The sequence below is a fragment of the Prinia subflava genome, chromosome 4, assembly GCF_021018805.1.
Source record: "Prinia subflava isolate CZ2003 ecotype Zambia chromosome 4, Cam_Psub_1.2, whole genome shotgun sequence".
Classification (NCBI taxonomy): domain Eukaryota; kingdom Metazoa; phylum Chordata; class Aves; order Passeriformes; family Cisticolidae; genus Prinia; species Prinia subflava.
In genome coordinates, this window is record NC_086250.1 from 44,209,426 (window position 1) to 44,230,001 (window position 20,576).

General features: G+C 37.9%; 1 protein-coding gene across 4 annotated transcripts in view; it reads right to left on the reverse strand.

Moving 5' to 3' along the window:
- Positions 1-2,212: 2,212 nt before the first annotated feature.
- Positions 2,213-20,576, reverse strand: part of TMEM117 (transmembrane protein 117) — a 188,558-nt gene continuing 170,194 nt past the window's right edge. For all 4 annotated transcript variants that reach the window (XM_063396600.1, XM_063396599.1, XM_063396598.1 and 1 more), the window contains exons 7-8: positions 11,949-12,078; positions 2,213-3,865 (exon numbers count right to left, since the gene is read on the reverse strand). In XM_063396600.1, coding sequence (XP_063252670.1) covers positions 3,228-3,865; positions 11,949-12,078 — 768 coding nt within the window. In that variant the 3' untranslated portion in view covers positions 2,213-3,227. The remainder of the gene's footprint in view (positions 3,866-11,948; positions 12,079-20,576) is intronic.

A 20,576-nucleotide genomic window follows, 5' to 3' on the forward strand; every position in this document is an offset into this window, starting at 1 on the left:
GAATGCCAAGGCAATTCATGGGCACCTGTGGGCTCATAAATCTTATGTGCTTATCCTACAGATGTATCTTATATATATATATATATACTGTATCAGGTGGTTTCTATCATCCATCACTGTACAATGTGTCTATGGTAAAAAAAAAAAAAAGTAGTATTGTACCAAATCAGATCTTTGACAAAGCAGACACCAGCCAGCCCTGCTGTGGTGGCAGCTGCTGGGTGGTTCATTACAGAAGGCAGAATGGAGATGTGTAGTGTGTGAAAAAACTGACACTTCCTCAAGTTTCTTCCCTCCTATGGGTTTTTCAATGTTCTCAGGAAAAGAAATAGAAGCCTAAAAGATCTGTCCAATAGTTAGGCTTTCAGGAGAAGGACAAATTTCCATGTTAAGGTCCCAGTTATGAATACTAGACTAAAAAGCAAAGTGTTTTGAGTTAGCAAAGTGTTTCAGAATGTTAAACGTGAACAACAGTTGACAGCAATGAATGTGCTTGGAGGAGGAATATTTCCATTTTGGGAAGAAGGCTGAGAATGACTGCATTAGCAGTTCAGCTCAGGAGCAAAGATGTGGTTGTGGTTTCTTAGTCTCCTCTAACTCTGATCATGTAGTTTCTGCATGTACCCCAGCCACTATCATTCATTCACTCCGTTAGGACCAAACAAGAGGCACAGGGTCCTAAGCAACAACTCCACAAAGCTGTTCCTGCTGGTTCCACTACTCAGTAAAGCAGAGGTAAATGACTGAGTTAGGTACTGAATCATCTTTAGGGTGTTCAGCTCCCAAGCCTCTGCTCGTTTCAAAAGGTGCTCAGGGCAAGCCTGGCCACCTAACTCAGGCTTCTCAAACCTATCACTGGGAGTGGAGAATGAAAATACTCGTCTCTTCTTCTGTCTATGTAATTACAAATGAGACTCCTACATGACTGAGAAGTCCTTTCTCCATTAATTAACTGGATGAGTTGACTGTGGTGAGTGGTTACACTGAATCTTTAAGCTTCTTACAAATTCATTATATAAGCAATCTCTATGCTTGACCATTAATTTAAATACTCATGCAGAATCTAGGATTACTTGATGCTTTTCTGTCTTTCATGAAGGCTCATAACGACCTTAAAAGCATTAACTCAATATGAGGTCAAGGAATTATTTTAGCTGTGAAATCAGTTGCTTAATAACAGTTTCCTCAGAGTCAAGTAATCACTCAGGCTGTAAGGCTCAAGTAATTATTTCATTTTTCTACCTACATTTTAATGTATTTAACTACTTACTCTGCACAAATAGAGAAATGAGTTAACAAGAGGTTTTCAGTACTTGGGTTTACAGTGTCCAAAACATACAGAGAAGCATGTATCTGCAAAATTAAGCAGCTATTTCTGTAACTACTTAAGAAATCAAATGATGTTTGAATGTCAAACATCAGTATATCACCTCTTATATAGTACAAGCAGGATCTCACACTGTTTTATCATTACTTATTAATGGCTTGTCTTTGATTATATTGTAAGTAAATTAAACAAGTTTATAGGTTGCAGCAGGCAAAAGTGAGTAGATTTGGGTTTAGCCATAATTTAAAAAAAAATTAGTTTAATTTTTAAATGAATTTTTCCTGATGAAATATTAAATATTTCATTTACAAATATTTGATTTTGACATCACTGTGATGCTGTCTGTCTTTTTTGGTGTCAGAAACATTTATCAATTGAAATAGGACAATACCTGGGTAAAATCTTTTTAAAAATTGCAAAACTAACAGAGTGTGTTCCTGCCTCATAATAAACAATTGTTGAATGATGTTTATTAAAATTGGCTCTCAAATGACAGTTAATAAATGCATGGTTCTATTATGTATGCTAAATTCAGCATTCAGAAAACTTAAAAGCAAATAGATCAAAACCAACAGAGATAAAAAAGTCACAAAGACAAAATACAGCAACACCAGAATGTGACAGGGAAATAATTCAGTCTTAAAAATGACTTATTATTTGGTAACTTGTAACAACAATTTTATAGAACTAAATTGGAGGCAAATCAGAGTCTTTCTGATGTTTTAGATATGCAGTTTCTCTAGTGCATGTAGTTTGATCATACAGCAGAGAAATTCACATTACGAAGTCCCCTTCACAAAAGCAAAAACCCCAGTTTCCCTCTATTTCTGATTCCAAATTATGAGTACTCACGGATAACAAATGAAGGACAAAAAAAAGGTGCAATAAAATTCAACTATTAATTTATTTTAATCAAAAACCTTCAACATTTCTTCAGTATATGGAGAAATTGTACTATAAGCAGTATGTTGCTATGTATGTTTCACAAACATTCAGATCATGTCTGCACTGAATTGCAAAAATACTGGATTTAATGGGCTTTGTGTCCTTTACTGTAATCACTCCATTGGCTCTTTGATATTGCATGGGGTTGGTGTGATGATGGAAAGAGTTGCTTCAACCGTGTATTTTCACCTCTGTCTCTAAAAGGTGAAGGGCAAAACTTTAAATCAAGGAGCAGTTTATCTTTAATTAAGAAAAACATAATTACACATTATCACATAATTGCTATTACTGATGGAGGAACTCTCTTTTTTTCAAAATTAGTGACCGATGTTGTATTATGTCTCTGCTGTTTACTGCAAAATAAATCTGTATTTGTGTTTGGCAGCTAGCCAGAAAAATTAAAAGGTAATCAACATGCTTCTCTGCAGTCTGGTCATCAAAATCTCTGACTTCACAGATGAGTAAATAACAAAGTCAAGTTGTGATGTCCTAACAGAAAACCTTCTTTAGGAATAACTATATTTATCTCCTCTGTCAAGACATCAAATGATACTTGAAACAACCATATACAAAAAGCTTTGCAAAACAGATGAAAAGAAGTGTGCTATACACCTGTCATTGAGTTAAAAAACAGTTTAATGTCTCAAGGCACCACCACGGTAGAATTTTATACCTGCAAGTAATCATCTAATACACTATTATACAGTTAAGGTAATGTATTAATAAATAGCTTGTGCAATTTTGGGAAGCAATCTATAAAGGAATGTTAGATATACAGTAGGCACATACTATAATACAAATAAAAACCAAAATTCCTAGAAAAAGCATGCTGAGCACCTCTTGGTATAGGTTGAGTTTCTTATCCTAAACACTATGTAAATCTTAACTTACAAAAGATAAAACTGAAATCTTAGAGTAACTGCTTATTTAAACTGATTTTCCTGGGTATTTTCCTCTATGTCACAGGATTATTCTTAGGGACAGAGGACTCTGGTACTGGCTGTAAAGGGCTGTCTTGTTCATTCAGTTGTGCGTTCAAGTTTTCAGAAGTTAGGAGGGAAGAATTAAAAACTATTTCACTTAAGTCTGATTTTATGGATACCATATGTGGTTCTTGAAAATTCAATGGTTCTTCTAACACCTGTGTATTTTCTCGTGTCATTCCCATATCTGAGGGTGACTTTCGTTTCATTCTTGTGTATGACTTGTCTAAATTCTCCATGCCTTGGTCAGTTTTCTGAAATCGCCCAAAGAACCAGATGAAGAAACCAAACAAAGCAAAAGCCAGCAAACTTGGAATAAAAGCCAGGCATTTGACATCAAGGCTGGAGCCTGTGAACCTGCTGTGCAAGAACATGTCCCCTTCGGCATAGGTCCGGTTTGTCAGTGGGTTGGTGTTGTTGGATCTCCACTCCCAGGATAACTTAGTTCTGTTAAGGTCTCTCAAGCTCTCTGAGTCCTTCACTGTGTAGATCTTCTGTCCAGGACCAATATATTGACCATATTCGTGAGGTTTGTAAAATATTTGGTTCTTCCACATATTCAGATCCAAGATTAAAACAAGGAAGATAATTCCATAGTTAAACCATTTGCCTGTTTGGAAAAAGAAAGATCTGTCATCTGATGTATCCATTTTAAAAGCAGTACAAATGCCATTATACATAAAAACAATCAGAGAAAATGAGTTCTTTTTTATTATTCTGTAAAGCAAAGTTGTAAATAAATTCCCACCACTGTCAGATTTATCCCTTAGAATTTCACAACTAGGTCTTGACACAAAACAATTTTGTAACACAAGCATAACGGTATAACTATTCAATTGATGTTACAGTTTGTAAGTGACCAGTTGATTAGATCACTAGGTGATGTGTTATACATCAGTAAACCTAAAACCCATTAATTCTAGGGTTTTAAGAATATTCACATAGAAATTTTCCATGAAAATTCTATATTTCACAGAACCATTTATATTCAAGAAATTACTGAAGTGACTGAGGTTTTTGAAGTTGGTAATTATGTGAATTTTAGGAGTATATGCTTATGTTGTTTGATATACCAACCATGGAGTGTAGATATATTCAGGTATGGGCAATCAGCCAAACTGATTTATAGAATCACAGTGTGATTCTTAAGGAATAGCAAGGGACTGATTGTAGACTTCAGAGTCTACCAGCTAAGCTTTTTTTATAATCTGTGTCTATGAATACACACAACAAGTTATACTATTTTCACAGTCAAAGCATATCTTACATTTCTAGTTGGACATATGTTAAGACCTCACCTGTGCAGTGATGACTGCCACCACCAAAGAACCTGGCAAATCTACATGTCAGCATTAAGCGAAAATACATACATGGAGGAATGATCCTTCTGGTGATGAATCACCACGGTCTTTGCTGGAATCATATTTAAGTATGCTTCAAGTGAAAAAGGATCACAGGATCTATCAAAATACTTAGGCTAGTGACTTGCAAAGAACTAATGGATTCCACTTCCTGAAGGTATATGTGTTCAAACTGTATAACCAGAAATCTTCAGGAGGGTAAGGAGACTAACTTCTTGTATTCGGGAGTTATGTTTAATAGTTCTCTTCAGTTTAGAATAAATAGTTCAAAAAGAAACAAGAATGTTTATTCTCTTGTGTTATTGTCACACTCTAAAAACAAAACTGAAGTGAAAAGATCTTGTAGACAAGCCTATAATTCCTGAATAACTCCTCTATCAAAGTCAAGTTGGATGGAGCTTTGAGCAAACTAGTGTAGAGTACAGAAGCAAAATAGTGTAGAGGAAGGCATCTCTGCTCACATCAAAAGGGCTGGAACCAAATGATCCTTAGGGTCCCTTCCAACTGAAACCATTCTATGATTTCTCTCTGGTATTTTGTCAATTTTACAATTGACATACTAAAGAAAATGATATTTTCAGACTATTATCACCACATTTAATAATATTTAAGTTTCTTAAATCAACACCAAGAGGCTGAAAACAATGTTAAAGTATGAAATAATATAACAATGAATACAACGTAACTTGATGTTCCTGTGGATGTTTGCCATGTATTTCATTTTTCCCATCACATCTATCTTTAAACAGAAAGACACAGGATTCAATTATCAATAGCTGCTGTCAAGCAGAATATAGCAATTGACTTCTTGCTTTTTCTTCAGCTGGGCACTTAGATGACTCTTCTTTACCTTACCACCATTTCTTAGGACACAATGTTCATATCACTGTTTTTCATATTCTCACAGTCTGAAAATGTTTGAAAATGGCCATGGATTCAAAAGATATTTGATGCTGAGTGTTTGATAGAGTGAAACCAACCCACACATAGAACAAAATCACATAATTCTCATTTCCTTAGGAAAAGTAGGCTAACACAAATTATAATGAAAATTTAAAAATGCTCCATGCCTTTCACAATAAGAATTTAAGCACTCATCTGATCCAAGAAAGATACTCTGCTCGTGTTTCATAGAAAGTATGAACTTGAAACTCCCTCACGCAGCTCCTAGTCAGAGCTAGGCAGGCAGAAACAAAGCCCTGAGCTCAGCTGCTGGGATTGTTGGGTCCATGTTGCTATACAAACCACTTATGTCCATCATCCCATTTAGTGAAGATGAACTATGACCTGTATGTCTAAATGGCAGCTACTTGACTGAGAACAGCTGCTGTTCTATAGTGGATTTTCTCAAAACCCCTTAAATTTCTCATTTCTAGACAATTTTTCCATCCTCTGCACCACTGTTGTGTTTGATGAGCTCTATGACTTTTCCTTTTCTTTTGAAAACAGTTGTCACCAGGACCAAAGGCTGTGTATGAGGAGCAGTCTCACTATAACCACATATGAACACAATGACATCTTTCTGCTCCTGCTCAGTAATCCCTGTAGCCAAGGGCTGCATTAATCTCCTTAGACAGAAAATGACTGAGTTAGTGCTGTCTTGGGTACCTACAGCAAGTATTTACCTCTTTCTAGAATACAGGGTCCTCTGCCATCTGTCCCTATCCAAGACATGTACTTCACTGCTGTAGTAGCAGGCATGACAGCCAAATAAGCCAACCAAGCAATCCTTCTAGGTCCGTGATGTTCTGGAGCACAAAGATGTCATTGTGCTTGTATGTGATTATATAGAGACTTAATATATTCAGCCTTTAACATCATAACTTAATTTTTTATAATCTATGTATACGAAATGATTGTCTATTGCAACTTAAATTTAGCATTATCATTTTTATAGCAAATTTTAAGCCATATATTGAGTTTATGTAGGAAATAAGCTAGGCAAATTAACAGTAATTAACAAGCTTTGATCTTGTGCATGAACAAGTTCAAATTTGCAAGTATGCAAAGAATCATAATAAATATATTATGAAGGTATAGATATTAATTTTATTTTAAAAAATTTCAAGTTATATTCCAGATGAAAAGTGACAAGGAAAAATGGAGCCCCACACTATGAAGTCATTTAACTTGTCTCTTATCCAGTTTCTGTAGGATTGCTATGGCTGCTGCTTTAGGGTTGGCTCTACTTCAACAAAATTTGTGTGGCCAAGAATACTGGCATAAACCTCACCCCACTTAGCCCTTCTTGGATGGAAAGTGGTTTATTCAAAGACAAAATCTGAAATGGAAGAATGTAATAGGATCAGCTCTCAAGGCTGGAAGGCTAGTCAATCATTTCAGCAAACTGAAAAGAATTTTATCCAGTCGTCAATGAAGTTAACAATGAAGAAAGTTCTGTGGGAATATAGGTTGTTTCTAAAAAGAGATCTCTCTAAAAAGAGACCTGCTTAATAATTTTATAGCTTAATAACTTTCACAGCACTGACATTTTACATGCTACACATAATATTTGGAGAGTTAGGAATCTGATTTAGTGTATTTGGAATTGTGATACAATACTGCAATTTGATGAAACAAAGACCCTCCAAAAGAAAAACTGGACCCAAGAGTGTTAGTGTCCTTGTCAGGCTGTGATGCAAAACATTTAATGTTTTTATAGGCATTGTAGACTACAACCAGTATTTGGGGATGAAAATTCACTCCTGTTTTCTGAGAAAGCATGTATGTTGAAGAGGATTGTATCCTCCTGGCTAGAACACTCACCAGAAGCCTTGACTCTACAATAACCTCCACTTGTGGCAGCTCGGATCTGCATCATAGGACCATGCTCTCAACACCAACCTTGAACAGAACTCTGCTTAGAAACAGTCTCCCCTCCCTGCTGAAGCTCAGCAACTGTGCACTGCACATGAATGTCAGGGGTCTCCTCATTTTGCAAGAAGCATAGATTTTTATTTTTCTCTTTTCCAGAAATTCATATGTTGTCACCATCGAAAAAGATTTTTGGGCTATCCCACACACAACATTGGGAATATATCCCAATATTCCAAACCAGCTGCTGATTCTGGAGCAGTTTTATTTTTGTATGCCGACTCTGGAACAGACCATTCATTTCCCAACAGAAGGATCTCATGTAGAAGCCAGTCCTCAGAAACCTTACTGTGGTCAAAAGGTAATGTGAAAATTCCACTTAATAAGGCTAGACGCAAGCAGCCTCATGCTGTGCAACCACAGCCAGAGGCTAGTGTAGGAAATGTTGACTTTCGACTTCTATCTCAACTGTAACTTGTGTCTAAAACTGCTCAGGCACTGCTGTAAAATATTTCAAATGTTCTTCCTATCTTCTGTCACATTAGTGTTATTAGCTGGGTACATGCAGACAGACAGACCACTCACAGCTGATCTAAGATGTTAATCCTCTCAGGTTTTGTTTCACATCTGTGTGCATGGACAGCTTTGTTTTTACCTCTAACATTTCTATTTTTGCCCATGGACTCACTCAGGCTACCCTGTGTAAGCTTGGGCTGAATCTAGACATGCTGTTGGTTTAACTCCACAAGCCAGCCACGCTGGGAACTCCCCAACTATGAAGGTGATTATTTCTCCTTTGGGAAGGGCACTTGGGCCAGATCAGCCCTTGGAAATGTTATAAACAGCCAGAGAAATCTCCCATCTCTTTTGATACCTAAACCATAACATTTTCAGTTTGAAAATTATCTGCATGCTTGACAGTGGATGCTCTTGGATTTCCAGTGCTGCCATTAAAGGGCATGAGGCAGGCCCCCCCAGTGCCTTTTAACCACAAAAGAATCTGAAGTAACAAAATTTAAGTTTTACAAATTTCCCTGGGTATTATAGAAACTAGGATAGAATATGTACTTTCATAAACATCAGCCTAAAAAGGAAAACACACACTTTGCAATGAACCATCTGTCACGGGAAATCCAGATGAGCTAAGCAGATGCAGGAATTCAAGTTATTTTTGATGTTCATGAAAAAAGTGGCTATCAAAACAGAATGAAAATATTTAGTACTCAGTAGATGCTAGCGAGGAGTTTCTAGCTGCAAAGAAATGAGAGTAAAATGAGGTTCTCAGTTACCAGTAAAAATAAGCTAAGCTTTTAATAGTAAATTTAAAATTACACGGAAGCATATCAGCTAGAGTCAGGAGATGTTAATTTAATATTTCTGCCAACAACATTCAGAAATCACAAGTCAGACCTAAAAAAGCATGTTATTAGTTTAAAGTAGCATGGGTTAAAATAATATACTTAGTAGTGTTGTATTTATCTGCCTTTTAGACATTGAATTATGCAGAAGCAAACAACATTTTTTTCTCTGTAATCATGATTTTTATTTTATGAAAGCTGAAATTCTCATTTAGTCACTGAATTCAGGAGACAGGTGTTTAAGCAAAATAAAAGAAAAAGAAAAAGAGCAACTGTTCTAAGACTTGTGACAAAAGATTTTGTGACAAAATCAATCAAGCTGGCAACAAAGAGCATGTAACTGAAATTCTTCATCTGTAAAGAACTTGCTCAAAGCCATCAAGGACACACCAACAAAATGGTGGCATAAAATCCTTGACTCCTTGGAATATCACTTTCCTTAGAGCCGCTCCTATGGGAGACCTTTTTTCAAATTGCTTATTTGAAAAAACAATATTGAATAGGGCTACTTTTATTTATGTCAATCAACAGTGAGTAAAACAGACTGTGTAAGAATTAATAAAGAATAAAAATCATCAGAAAAAAGATGGCAAATGTAATTTCATCCATGCTTTCTTTCTCCTTGCAATTTGGGAGAAAATTGTTTCCAGTTTCTAAAAATTAGAGCACAGGTCATAGATTTACAGCCTGGATTTATCTGTATAGCTAGTACTAAAAGAAATGGTTTTCAGTCCTCAGTGTTCATTTCCTGCTTGTTACTTAAAAGAAATCCAATGGTTAAATTGAACATTTTGGATTCCATGTATTAAACAGGGTTTAAATAGAGTGGTCTCCCAGTCATTATCACTGTCCTACCCCCACGTCACCTGCTGCAGTTGCATCCATTTACATCATTTTAGATTGGATTATATTAATCTTGATTTTATACATATATATACATATATATTTTTTAAATCAGATTTTTCTTTTATTAGCACCTTGATTTGAGTAGAATATTCAAGTATGTGCACATCCAGACACTAGAGCTTGAAAATTATCCAACATGATGCCCTAACCTAAGACAAGAACTGATGGCAAGAACAGATGGTTCAAGCAAAACTCACCCAAAGGGAGGTTCTTGTGCCACGTGTTATGGCTGTTTATTAGATCTCCTAAAGGGTGGTGTAGCACTGAGATAAAACAGGCACTCAGTACACAGGATACGTGATGTGCAGTCAAATGGATTGATTTGTCTAGCGAATCTAATAAATGGATCTTGTTAATGCTGAGCAGGGAAAAATTTTCCTCAGCCTTCATTCATTATCTTATCCTCATTAAAAGAATGCCTTCTTACTAGAAAATCAGACAGGACTCCAGTACTCTCTGCAGGAGACTACAATGCATAAATATTGGGGTTTTTTTGGTTGGCCTGTTTTCAAACAGCAGCACTGCTAACAGTTGCATTTCTGATTACTAATTTATGTTCTTTGCTCTTGTTTATTCTTTGATTATCTCTGATTATCATCAATGTCTCAGTCTCTTCTACAATGCAAAACTGTTCTTTGCTCTTCAGTTCCTCTTCTATCACCCATTATATGCCAAGTTTCTGTATCTGGTGACACAGCTCAACGTACCATGCCTCAATCTTTTTTACTGCTCCTCTGTGCATTTATTCCACTACTTTTCCTTATACAATGGAGTAACAGCACAGCATCGGGGGACCTTGTGGGACTGAGTCCCTTTAAATTAATTCCCTAATCTTGAGAAAAAGGAAAATCCCACTTTTTTGCTATCCCTGAATTCCATACCTGTAATCTACATAAAATATCTGATGCTAAACTCTTTTCTTTTCCCTTTGCTCCCTTCTCTTTTTGCTCACCTGGGAGAGAAGAATATGGTCATCATTGCATCTCCTTTCATCCTACACCTTCTAGTCACTGACTGGGCCATCATTTACTTTATCCTGTTCTCTAAATCATTAAGGGCTCAAATGGTCTCCCTCAGATATGTACCAGCTCTTCTTTCTCCTTGCTGGCTGGCTGTTCTCTGTCACATTCCAGCAGGGCACCTACCTTCAATTTTGAAAAACTTCCTATCCCTCCATCTGTAATTCCTGCTGGCCCATTTGCCTTCCTTCAGTCAATTGCCAACAGGTAACTTCTGCACTATTTTTATCTTCTTTTCTGTTTTTTAATCTCATTTCTGCATTCTCTGCTGAAAACACCTTTTCTGAGGCCTCATTCAGTCGGCCTCAACTCAGTGCTGGTGTCATTCTTTCCTTGACAAATTTACTTTCCTCAGCTTCACCTGCCTGCTGAGCTTGTGACTCACCTGCTAACACTTGGCCTTATCTTTGTATCACCTCTGAAAGCTCCTTTTGTCCCTGGTCTGCAGGAGTTTCTTTTGGCTTGTCTTTGCTTGCCCTCATCTATCTTATTTCTGTGTGGCATCATGTTCTGTGACTTTTTATATTAGCAGTTAAAGGCCCCTGCCAATTCAAACCTGCATTCTTGTGTTCCATTATTATCCATCTCTTCTCAATGTAGAGAGAAGAGCTATACTCCTTTTGTATAGCTTGAAGGTAAAACCAAAATATTTATCCCTATTTAACCTTCTTCTCTTTTTCATTCCCTATTGTTAATAAAATACTGACTCACAGTATGCAAGGTATTTTTTATCTATATGTATCATCCATTTGAATCACTGCAATTCTGTTTTATTTGAGGTTATTTAACTGTCTGCTTCTCGTTAGATGACTGATGGAAGTACGGTTATGAGTGGCCTTTGCCAGATGAGAATGACCGAAGTTATGAAAAGATATTAGCATAAATCATAGCAAAGGCATCTGAAAGCATAAGAGATTTGAAGATGAAATCAGCTAATTTCCCCGAGAGAGTAATTTTAGATAAAAGATGTCTGAAGTTACATTATGTATTACTTATTGTCACAAGATGTTGCTGAAATCCATGAAAAACAGCAGGCTTCTCTGATTTGTAATATACAGGTTCCTCATTTCCTTGAGATGGTTATATATGGAGAATATGGATATGGACAGATAAAGAGATAGAAAAAAAAGTCTGGGACACACACAAAAATACACATTTAAGACCATGGTAGCATACATTTATTAAACAGAAGCAGTTCACTGTGTGACTGTGTCACAACCTCTAAGTTTACCTACCTGTTATGTGTATGTGATATTCTTCTTTCAGTATCTTTTGGAAATAAGGTACTTTGAATTGCATGTGTGCTGAGGGCAAGCCTGGAAGATTCACTTCAACATCACCCATAAAATGTGGAAACTCCCAGTCCTGTTAGAAAAGAAAAATAAGAGCCTAAAAGTAAGCTTTCATATATTTTTTTGCCTTTAAAATGGCATAAATTAATAAAACAGAAGTGTTCTATATTTAAGCCTGCATTATTGGATTTTTTTACTTCAAATTTGACTGACCCACTTGAAATAGAATACCTTATTTATATTAGATATTACAATATAATTTTTACCTCAGCTCCATGTAATTATGTGTATAAAAGTTCACTTCAGAATGATAGTACAGAACTCACCTTACCAGCTGATAGAAAGACAGAATAAGGATAAGAATACATATTTAAAACCTGGCAATACTAAGAATACCTATATAAAATCATTGCTATGCTACTTACTCTTAATAACTTGTAATTTGGTGAACACTTTACAGGTATGAAACTGGCAAAGAAGGCCTGAGCCTTTCAAACATCACATATATCTGCATTTTACCTGTTCAGCTTACAGGGTGTTTTCTGTATTTTGCCTTCATACATTTAAATAAACAATGACTGCAAGTGCAGCCCCTTCAGCATAATCTGCCTGAATCAACCCAAGCAGTTTTCTCCACTGCCATATTTCAGCTGACAAGGTAATGTTGGAAATGTGGAAGCTCTTACCCAGCCTTATGCATATTTTGGGATTGTGTGGTACCCCAGCTGACGAAGAGCTGCATTTAAAGGACTTTTTCACTTGGTTATCTGTACCCACCATCAGTCATTTGAAAATGGGTATGATAGCATGGCTTGTTAGAGCCCAAACTGAAAGCAACAGTGCTACAGTCAGTATGATTACTGCCAGTGTCATTGGTCTGTGCACTGCAGATTGTTGATGATCTCCTGTTCCCATGCACACTTCTGGATTTGTATCTAACAAGCTAGTGCAACAAGCACCTGAATTATTAGAAATAAAATAAAGGAATCCAAAATGCAAACAACTCTGTGAATGATTTGTGATTTCTTTACATGAACACCATTCCAGCATGGCCATCTCCCCATGAGAACCAATTCCATTATTTAATTTTCAGTTTTGTGAGGATGGAAAGTTTCCTTACAGAGCAATATAAAACAATAAATATTCAAAACTAAGAACCATCTACTAAATTGGGAGGAGCTGTTGACTCTGTCAAAGTAAGAGAGGTCCCGCAGAGAGACTTGGGCAAAGGAGAGGGCTGGGCAATCACCAACTCCATGAAGTTTAACAAAAACAAGGGCCCAATTCTGCACTTGGGATAGGGCAAACTTGGATGTACAGAGTGGGGAATGAGATGCTGGAAAGCAGTGCTGCAGAAAGGGATCTGTGAGTCCTGGTTGAGGGGAAGATGTATTTGAGTCAGCAGTGCCCTGGCAGCCAGGAGGGCCAGCCCTGTCCTGGGGTGCATCAGGCACAGCATCGCCCTCCTCAGGGGAAGGGGATTGTCCTGCTCTGCTCTGAGCTGGGGCAGCCTCACCTCGAGCACTGGGGGCTGGTTTGGGGGCCAGAACACAAAAAAGATATAAAGCCATTTGTTAGAGAGTGTCCAAAGGAGGGCAACAAAGACAGCAAAGAGCTTTAAGGGGAAGCTATGTGAGGAGTGGCTGAGGTCAGTTCAGGTCTGTTCAGCCTGGAGAAGAGGAGACTGAGGGGAAACCTCATTGCAGTCTGTAACTTCCTCATGAGGGGAAGAGGAGAGGCAGGCACTGACCTCTGCTCTCTGGTGACCAGTGACAGGACATGAGGGAATGACCTGAAGCTGTGGCAGGGGAGGTTTATATTATATACCTCAAAAGGTTTCTCACCCAGAGGGTGGTTGGGCACTGGAATGGGCTCAGCAGGCAAGTGGTGACAGCACCAGCCTGACAGAGAGCAAGAAGTGTTTAGACAATGCTGTGAGGCACAGGGTGTGATTATTGGGGTCATCCAGTGCAGAGCCAGACATGTGTCCCTTTCAGCTGAGGATATTCTATGATTATATAACCTCTGAAAGATTAATCACTACATATATAACTTAACTTCCAAGACTTACTAACCTCTCCAACATTTTCTGCAATGGAAGGGAAATGGATGAATTTTATGATCTGGTTATGATCAGGCACAGCCTGATCACTAACAGCTGATTTGTGATAACTATTTGTGATACTGAGTTAATGGATTAACAGGAGTGCAAGCGAGGAGGAAATCTGACACCCTTTACCAGGTTCTTAATGTTCATAGCAATGTAGAAAGTGCCAATTTACAGATGTAGAAGATAAGAGAAATAAGGATGCTCTCCTTTTGCTGCATCACTAATGCGATACATGCACTCCTGGTAATGCCTGCCCAGCTGCACAGTCCCTTACCCTGCATCTGTAGACATCCCCTTGCAGGTGGTAGGCATTCAAAATATGCCCAGAGATAAAATATTTATGTATGCACACTTTCAGTTCACAGTTTCTGATATACATCTCTGGATTGGTGTCTCTTGTTATCTTATACATACTCTCAGCCAGAATAAATAGGAAGAAATGCATTACATATTCCTGAAAATAAATAAATGGAGAACCGTGAACTCTGCATTAGTTATAAGTAAACATGGGTCTATAAATGTGGCCTCCTGCTCCTGCCTTGCCCCAAGGCTCCTACTGTGCCTTTTGCTGATAAAATTTTTACAGACAAAATTCCACCATGCAGAATTTTGTACTGATCTGTGTCTGTGCATCTGAGCTTTTCATTAAAAAGAGTTTTTTCTCATCTGAATGAGTATTACCTGATAATAACATTTTCTATATATATGCCCAATACCGTATGAAGCATACCTGAATTGTATCATGACCTTTATTACACTGCAGCCCTGTAGCATCGTGTGGCCATAACTAGAGAGATGGGCACAGGCTGGTGCTGGAGACCTCACAGCTATAAACAACTCGCTGGTGTTCAGCTAAAGAACTGCACGTGTGGGCTGGACTAAACTACTTTTAGGTGTAACAAGGAAACAAAGAAATACCTCATATAAGACACTATCTGTAACGTGGAGATTCAGAGCAAGGAGGAAGCAGCAAGGTCTAAACGTGTTATCAAATATAAAGCAGCCCTAAGCAGTTTCTACCATAAGAAAAAGGACACCATCATGATGAAGATCATATCTTTCCCAGCAAGGGATTCCAGATGCCAATGGCATGCCATAACGCTCCCACTGAACCCCAGCAGACTGAAACTGCCCATTGCAAGACCCCCAGGAACAGAGGGAGGGTGGAAAAACGTCAGGAAAAGCAATAGAAACTAAGAAGTGTGTGTATAAGAATTTAAACATTATTATTATTATTATTATTATTATTATTATTATTATTATTGCTACTACTACTACATCTACTACTACTGAAACTCCTTTCTGGACAAAAGTATTATTTTCTGCAATGATTAGATCTCAACTAAAAATGATTTTTGGATTACACTGTTTAAATTTAACACTAATAATAAAATCTTGGCTTTATATATAAAGGTCTTTCCTCACCCATAAATAACATTTTGAATGTAACACTTTTATCAGAATGTTTATAGAGTTTGTTCTTTAACAACAGTCTCATGAAATTACAGAAATAAAATAATTTTTAAAAGCTAACAACAAATAATAAAATGTATTTGAAAGCAATTTTAAGATAAGGAAACTAAAATAATAAGTTAAACCTACCGACTTCCATGGAAGTCACTACAGATAGAGTAGTCAGGAAAATGAAGGTCTAAGTTAGGGATTAAATAGCCTTTGGAGTTTCATTTGACTCAGAACTCTGGTAAGTGTGAGTGTCAACTGTCCACAGAGAGACATCATCACTTGCAGAAACATAGCTGTAGTATCATTACTGTGCCAAAGAAAAGTAGATTATTATTACATTTTCAGGCTAATGCCAATATCAGGCTGTCAAATCTAAACCCAAAAAGGTGGCCATTTTATTATCTAGATTCTAAGAAAATGTTGTCCAAAATCTTTTGAATCTGTAATTTTTTTTCTTACTGACAGCCAAAAGACAACTTAATTTCAGCAATATCCAGAAAGCCATTTTCCTAAGAAATTCAAGATGCCTTGTAGATATATTCCACCTCACTTGTTAACAGTTACGCGAATGCAGCAAATGTTCAAGCCATAAATCCAAACACTTCCCACTTTGGAACACAGCTCAGGCCTGCATCACATTCCCTTACATCGTATTTTCTCTCTGTGGCCTCTGATATCAGTCTGTTCACCACTGGGACATGAGTGCCATGTGTGATGATCCTTAAGCCCTCAGCTCATAATTATGCAAAGTTCACTTGATCAGCTAATTATCCTTACTGTTGAGGTGCCTGTAATCTGCCATTTGTGGGATCTCATTAGGAACTGGGCCCAAAATACCACCTTTAGAATGCACTGCAGAATCTGAAAAATAAAGCTGTACAAACATACTGTTAACCTTTCATACAGCATGAACAGATTGTTTTCCTTTAAATCCATCGGCAGCAGATTTCTCACATTGATGTACCTCAGTGGTTCCCAGCCTGAGGGGATGGGACTGTGGCATGCATCTACTCAGGATGTGGAGAGAAAGCCACCCAGAGCCAGCAGGCTGAAATCAGCTGCACAGAGGTCTCCAACCTCAGCGGAAAGTTTTGTGGCGTATGCAAATCAAACAAGGTTATTGCCTTATTTCACTCTAGTCATTGAGGAAAGGGCAGCCAGAGGATGAATTTAAGATCACTGAAGGCCTCATCCTGGTGTTGCATTGGGCAGAAAGCACCTATGATTTCCATCAGCTACCTCATTAAATGCAGCAGCACAGGAAAAAAACTGAGGAGATCATGGTATTTTAATCCTCTTCCCTTTGGTTCTAGCTACCTAGTCCAAACAAATGCACATACTCTCTGCTGCAATGCCAGGTGTTAGTTTAAGACCCTACAGTGCAGCTGGCAGCCCCAGTTTGTTACCTCTTTAAGTAAAGATATTTTTAGCAATGATAACTGAGCATCAAAGCCAGACTTTCAGATATGATCTGGACATTTTCTGCCATCGTTCGAGGAAAAGAGAAGGCATTTCCTGGGCAGCCCTGTCCTGACCTCAAGCCAGGACACACAGCTGCCCAGGAGCATCCTGGCAATTCCCAGTGTCCTGGCTTGGTGCAGGATTGGCCCTTGGTGTTTTTTGTTGCAGATTCTGGGCCACATCTCCAGAGCCCAGAGGATGAGAAGCAGGTGCTGGCAGGATCAAGTGAGGATCACTAGCTGTCTAGGAGGGGGATGCTAGCCTTCAGCAAATCCCATCCCATGTATTATGCACACACAACCCCACATGCCTCAGCCACAAGCCTCTTTCCACCCAGAGAAAAATGCCACAGAGAAGATGGGACCGTGATTAGAAAACACTAACAACTAATGGTGAACAAATGTGCCACAGTTTTATCTCTCCTCCTGTCTGAATGCAGCTCTTGATGTGTTCAGTAAATATTAAATAACACTTAGAATAATATAAACAATGTTCAGACATAATAGGGAAAGAGGAATGATGCACACTTGAATATTTCTACTTTAAGTAGTGATGGCATATGCTATATTAACTGCTGTGACCACATATGTACTTTAAATGTCTCAAAACAGTAAATTAAAACAGGGGAAAATGAATATATGAGCATGTATATGTGTTTCAGAAACTGCCTATAGCATTTTTTATATATTTATTAAAAACTTTTCGAGGTGAAAACTGTTTTCAGATATCTTTGCATCTTAGAACATGATGGACATAGATATCATGAGGAAATTTCAGAAGATGCAATGGTTTTGTATTTTTGCAAGTGTTTGAAATAAGGAATGAACAGCTGGAATTCAGAGACAAAAGTGCAGCTCCTCTGTGGTTATGTCTAACTTCATTGCAGTGCTGCAACTTACAGTGATATCTACATCTGAGATCTCTGTGAACTGCTAAAGTGCAAACATTTATAATATTTCATTCAAATACAGGCAAGAAAAGAAATCAGCAGCCATAATTAGAATTCACTTTCATTCTTGTGAGATCAAACTTACTGCTCACCTTCTGAACGTCTGTTCTTTGACAAATAGAGGAAGAAAGTTTGAGAGGCACTGCTGGTTTTAGCCCTTGTTCAACAAAAAATTACATCTACTCTTAATGTTACCACCTGTATACCTGAATGGCTTCAGTGGGGCTACTTAGCTCCCACAGTGAAAGAAGACCTTCTCCTTCTGAAGCTGCTATTCTTCAGAAGACTTCCTCCTTCATGTTGGTACTATCAGTGCTAATCTCTTCATAGTTTTCAAGTCCAGAAAATTTTATTTGATCTGGTCATCTGTTTTTGCTTCACCTATCTGGATTGTTGCTGACAATAATGATAACAAAACCTCACCAGGAACTGTGGCACTGAGTCCCTTATTGAAGACACTGCTTCACCTTTTATCACTCATTATTGATTTAAAGAATTTAAAATATGGAAAAAAACACTGCAGCAGTGGAAAACCTGTTTTGGTTGAGATTCAAGCTGCAGAGACTGAAGACTGAAGTCAACTCTCAGGACCAGACACAGGTATAGAAAGGCTATCCCTGCACTATATTGCAATGTAAGGCATGAACGTATACACAGCTGTGCTGTTCTCCATCATTTCTGTGCTCTTCCCTCCTCAGTCTTCGCTTAGCTTCTTAAAGCTCTTGGCCCTTCTCTAGAAAGGCCACTGTGAATCTTGCTTTTTTTTTTCCTCATTTGAGAAAATGATAATAAGACAGCAATAACTCCCTCTGTGAGAGAGCAGCAATGCATGCTTGTTCTTGAATGACCTCTTCCATTAAAAAATCATTACAGAATCCTTTGGTCTATTATCTATTTCTGCTTATTTAAAGGCAACAGCTCCCAGGCCACATAGGACCCAAACAAGCCCTTTGCATCCTGTACTCTGCACTCCCTGCACTTTGAATCTGCACATTAATGCAATTTGAACATAGACAAAGCTGTGTGCACATGTCCTCAAAACAGTACCATTTGTTACTGAACTGCCTGAGTTGGTATTTAGCCTTTCCACAGGAAGCTCAAAGCAATCTCAGCATTTCAGTCCACCTAAAATAAGGAATGCTTAAATTTCACTGGAAGTCCCATACCTGCACTTGATTCATTACAGATGGCACCTTCTTCTCTTTCCCCTGTGACTATGGCTTGGGTATCACCATATATACACTCCTCAGAACCTCGTAGTGCTTTGATACTGCAGATCTGTTTTGCATAACATATCACAGATATGAAGATTTCTACTAAATCCTACAGCTAAAATGTTTAGCAAGGCTGTCTTCATCTGCCATTCAGTTACATTGGTACCTTTCCCTCTGGCCTTCATGGGTGGTGTTCTCCACTGATACAGAAATGCTGCTGCAAAGACCATTCTCCTAGTCCATTTTTTGGACCATGACATTGTTCTCTTTGATATAATAATGTACAGGCCACTTCCTTTTATTCAGATTCCTTAGATTTTTCAATACCCTACATACAGACTGTCTATATGACAGCTGCTCCTTCAATCAGTATATAAGTTCAGACTATAATTTTTTTCTCTATTTAGAGATTTTTTTCTCCCGAGCAGTTCTCTATCAGCTGAAGAGCTTTATCCTGTCTCATTCTTCTTTATAATTCTCTTATGCATGACAAAACATTAGGGTGTCATGAATTAGGTATCCTAGCTTACCTGTCATCCTGACTGATAAAGGTGCTATTGCTTGTACCCACCCCTCTAACCAGTTATAACTCTGGGATTTTCTTTAGCTATTAAATTCTCTAGAACTGGAGTTGTATTCTCGCTGTCTTCAAGCATCATCTAGCATAACATTGCTCTGGTCCTTAGTGATCATTGCTGGTATCTTGATAGGACAAATACAAATGCTTGTAGCATGAAGAGTGAATGGCTATCTATTAATTTTCTTACATTAGGAACAAATTACTTTTGAAAACAAGCCAGTGCACAAGAAAGGACAGACACTAGAAGGTCTCAAATCCTGAGATGTGCAGTGATCAGGAACAGCAGTGGTCACCATTTCCTGCTGAGGGCAAGAACTGTTCTGCCCAAACCCTTTAAGTTTTGAATACTTATTAGTGTCAAACAGGAGCAAGGCAAAACCCCTTTATCGATGCCTGAGGAGTGGCAGGTCACATAAAGCACACCCTCTGTGCACTTACTCCCAGGATGTCCCAGAAGCAAGTCCACCAGTTTTTCCATCAGGCAAATGTGAGGTCTCATACATCCAAGATGACACTTGGAGGTTCTTCTTCACCGTAAACCACTTTCACCTGTTGAATAGCACAACGGCTGACAATGCTGAGTTAAAAAAAAAGATACTCAAAAGTAAATGTTCTTTGGTCTTCTTTCAGTTTCTCCATTTTCTGTAAGCTTTTACCCTTTTACTGTCTCACTCCTGTCTGACCTCAGGTTATCAGCTATCAGATAATCCGTCTGGACGAGAAACACAAGCAAAAACTTTTCCAGTTAATTCTTGAGTCTGTTAAGCTGCTAAACAAAGTGTTAATGTTACAA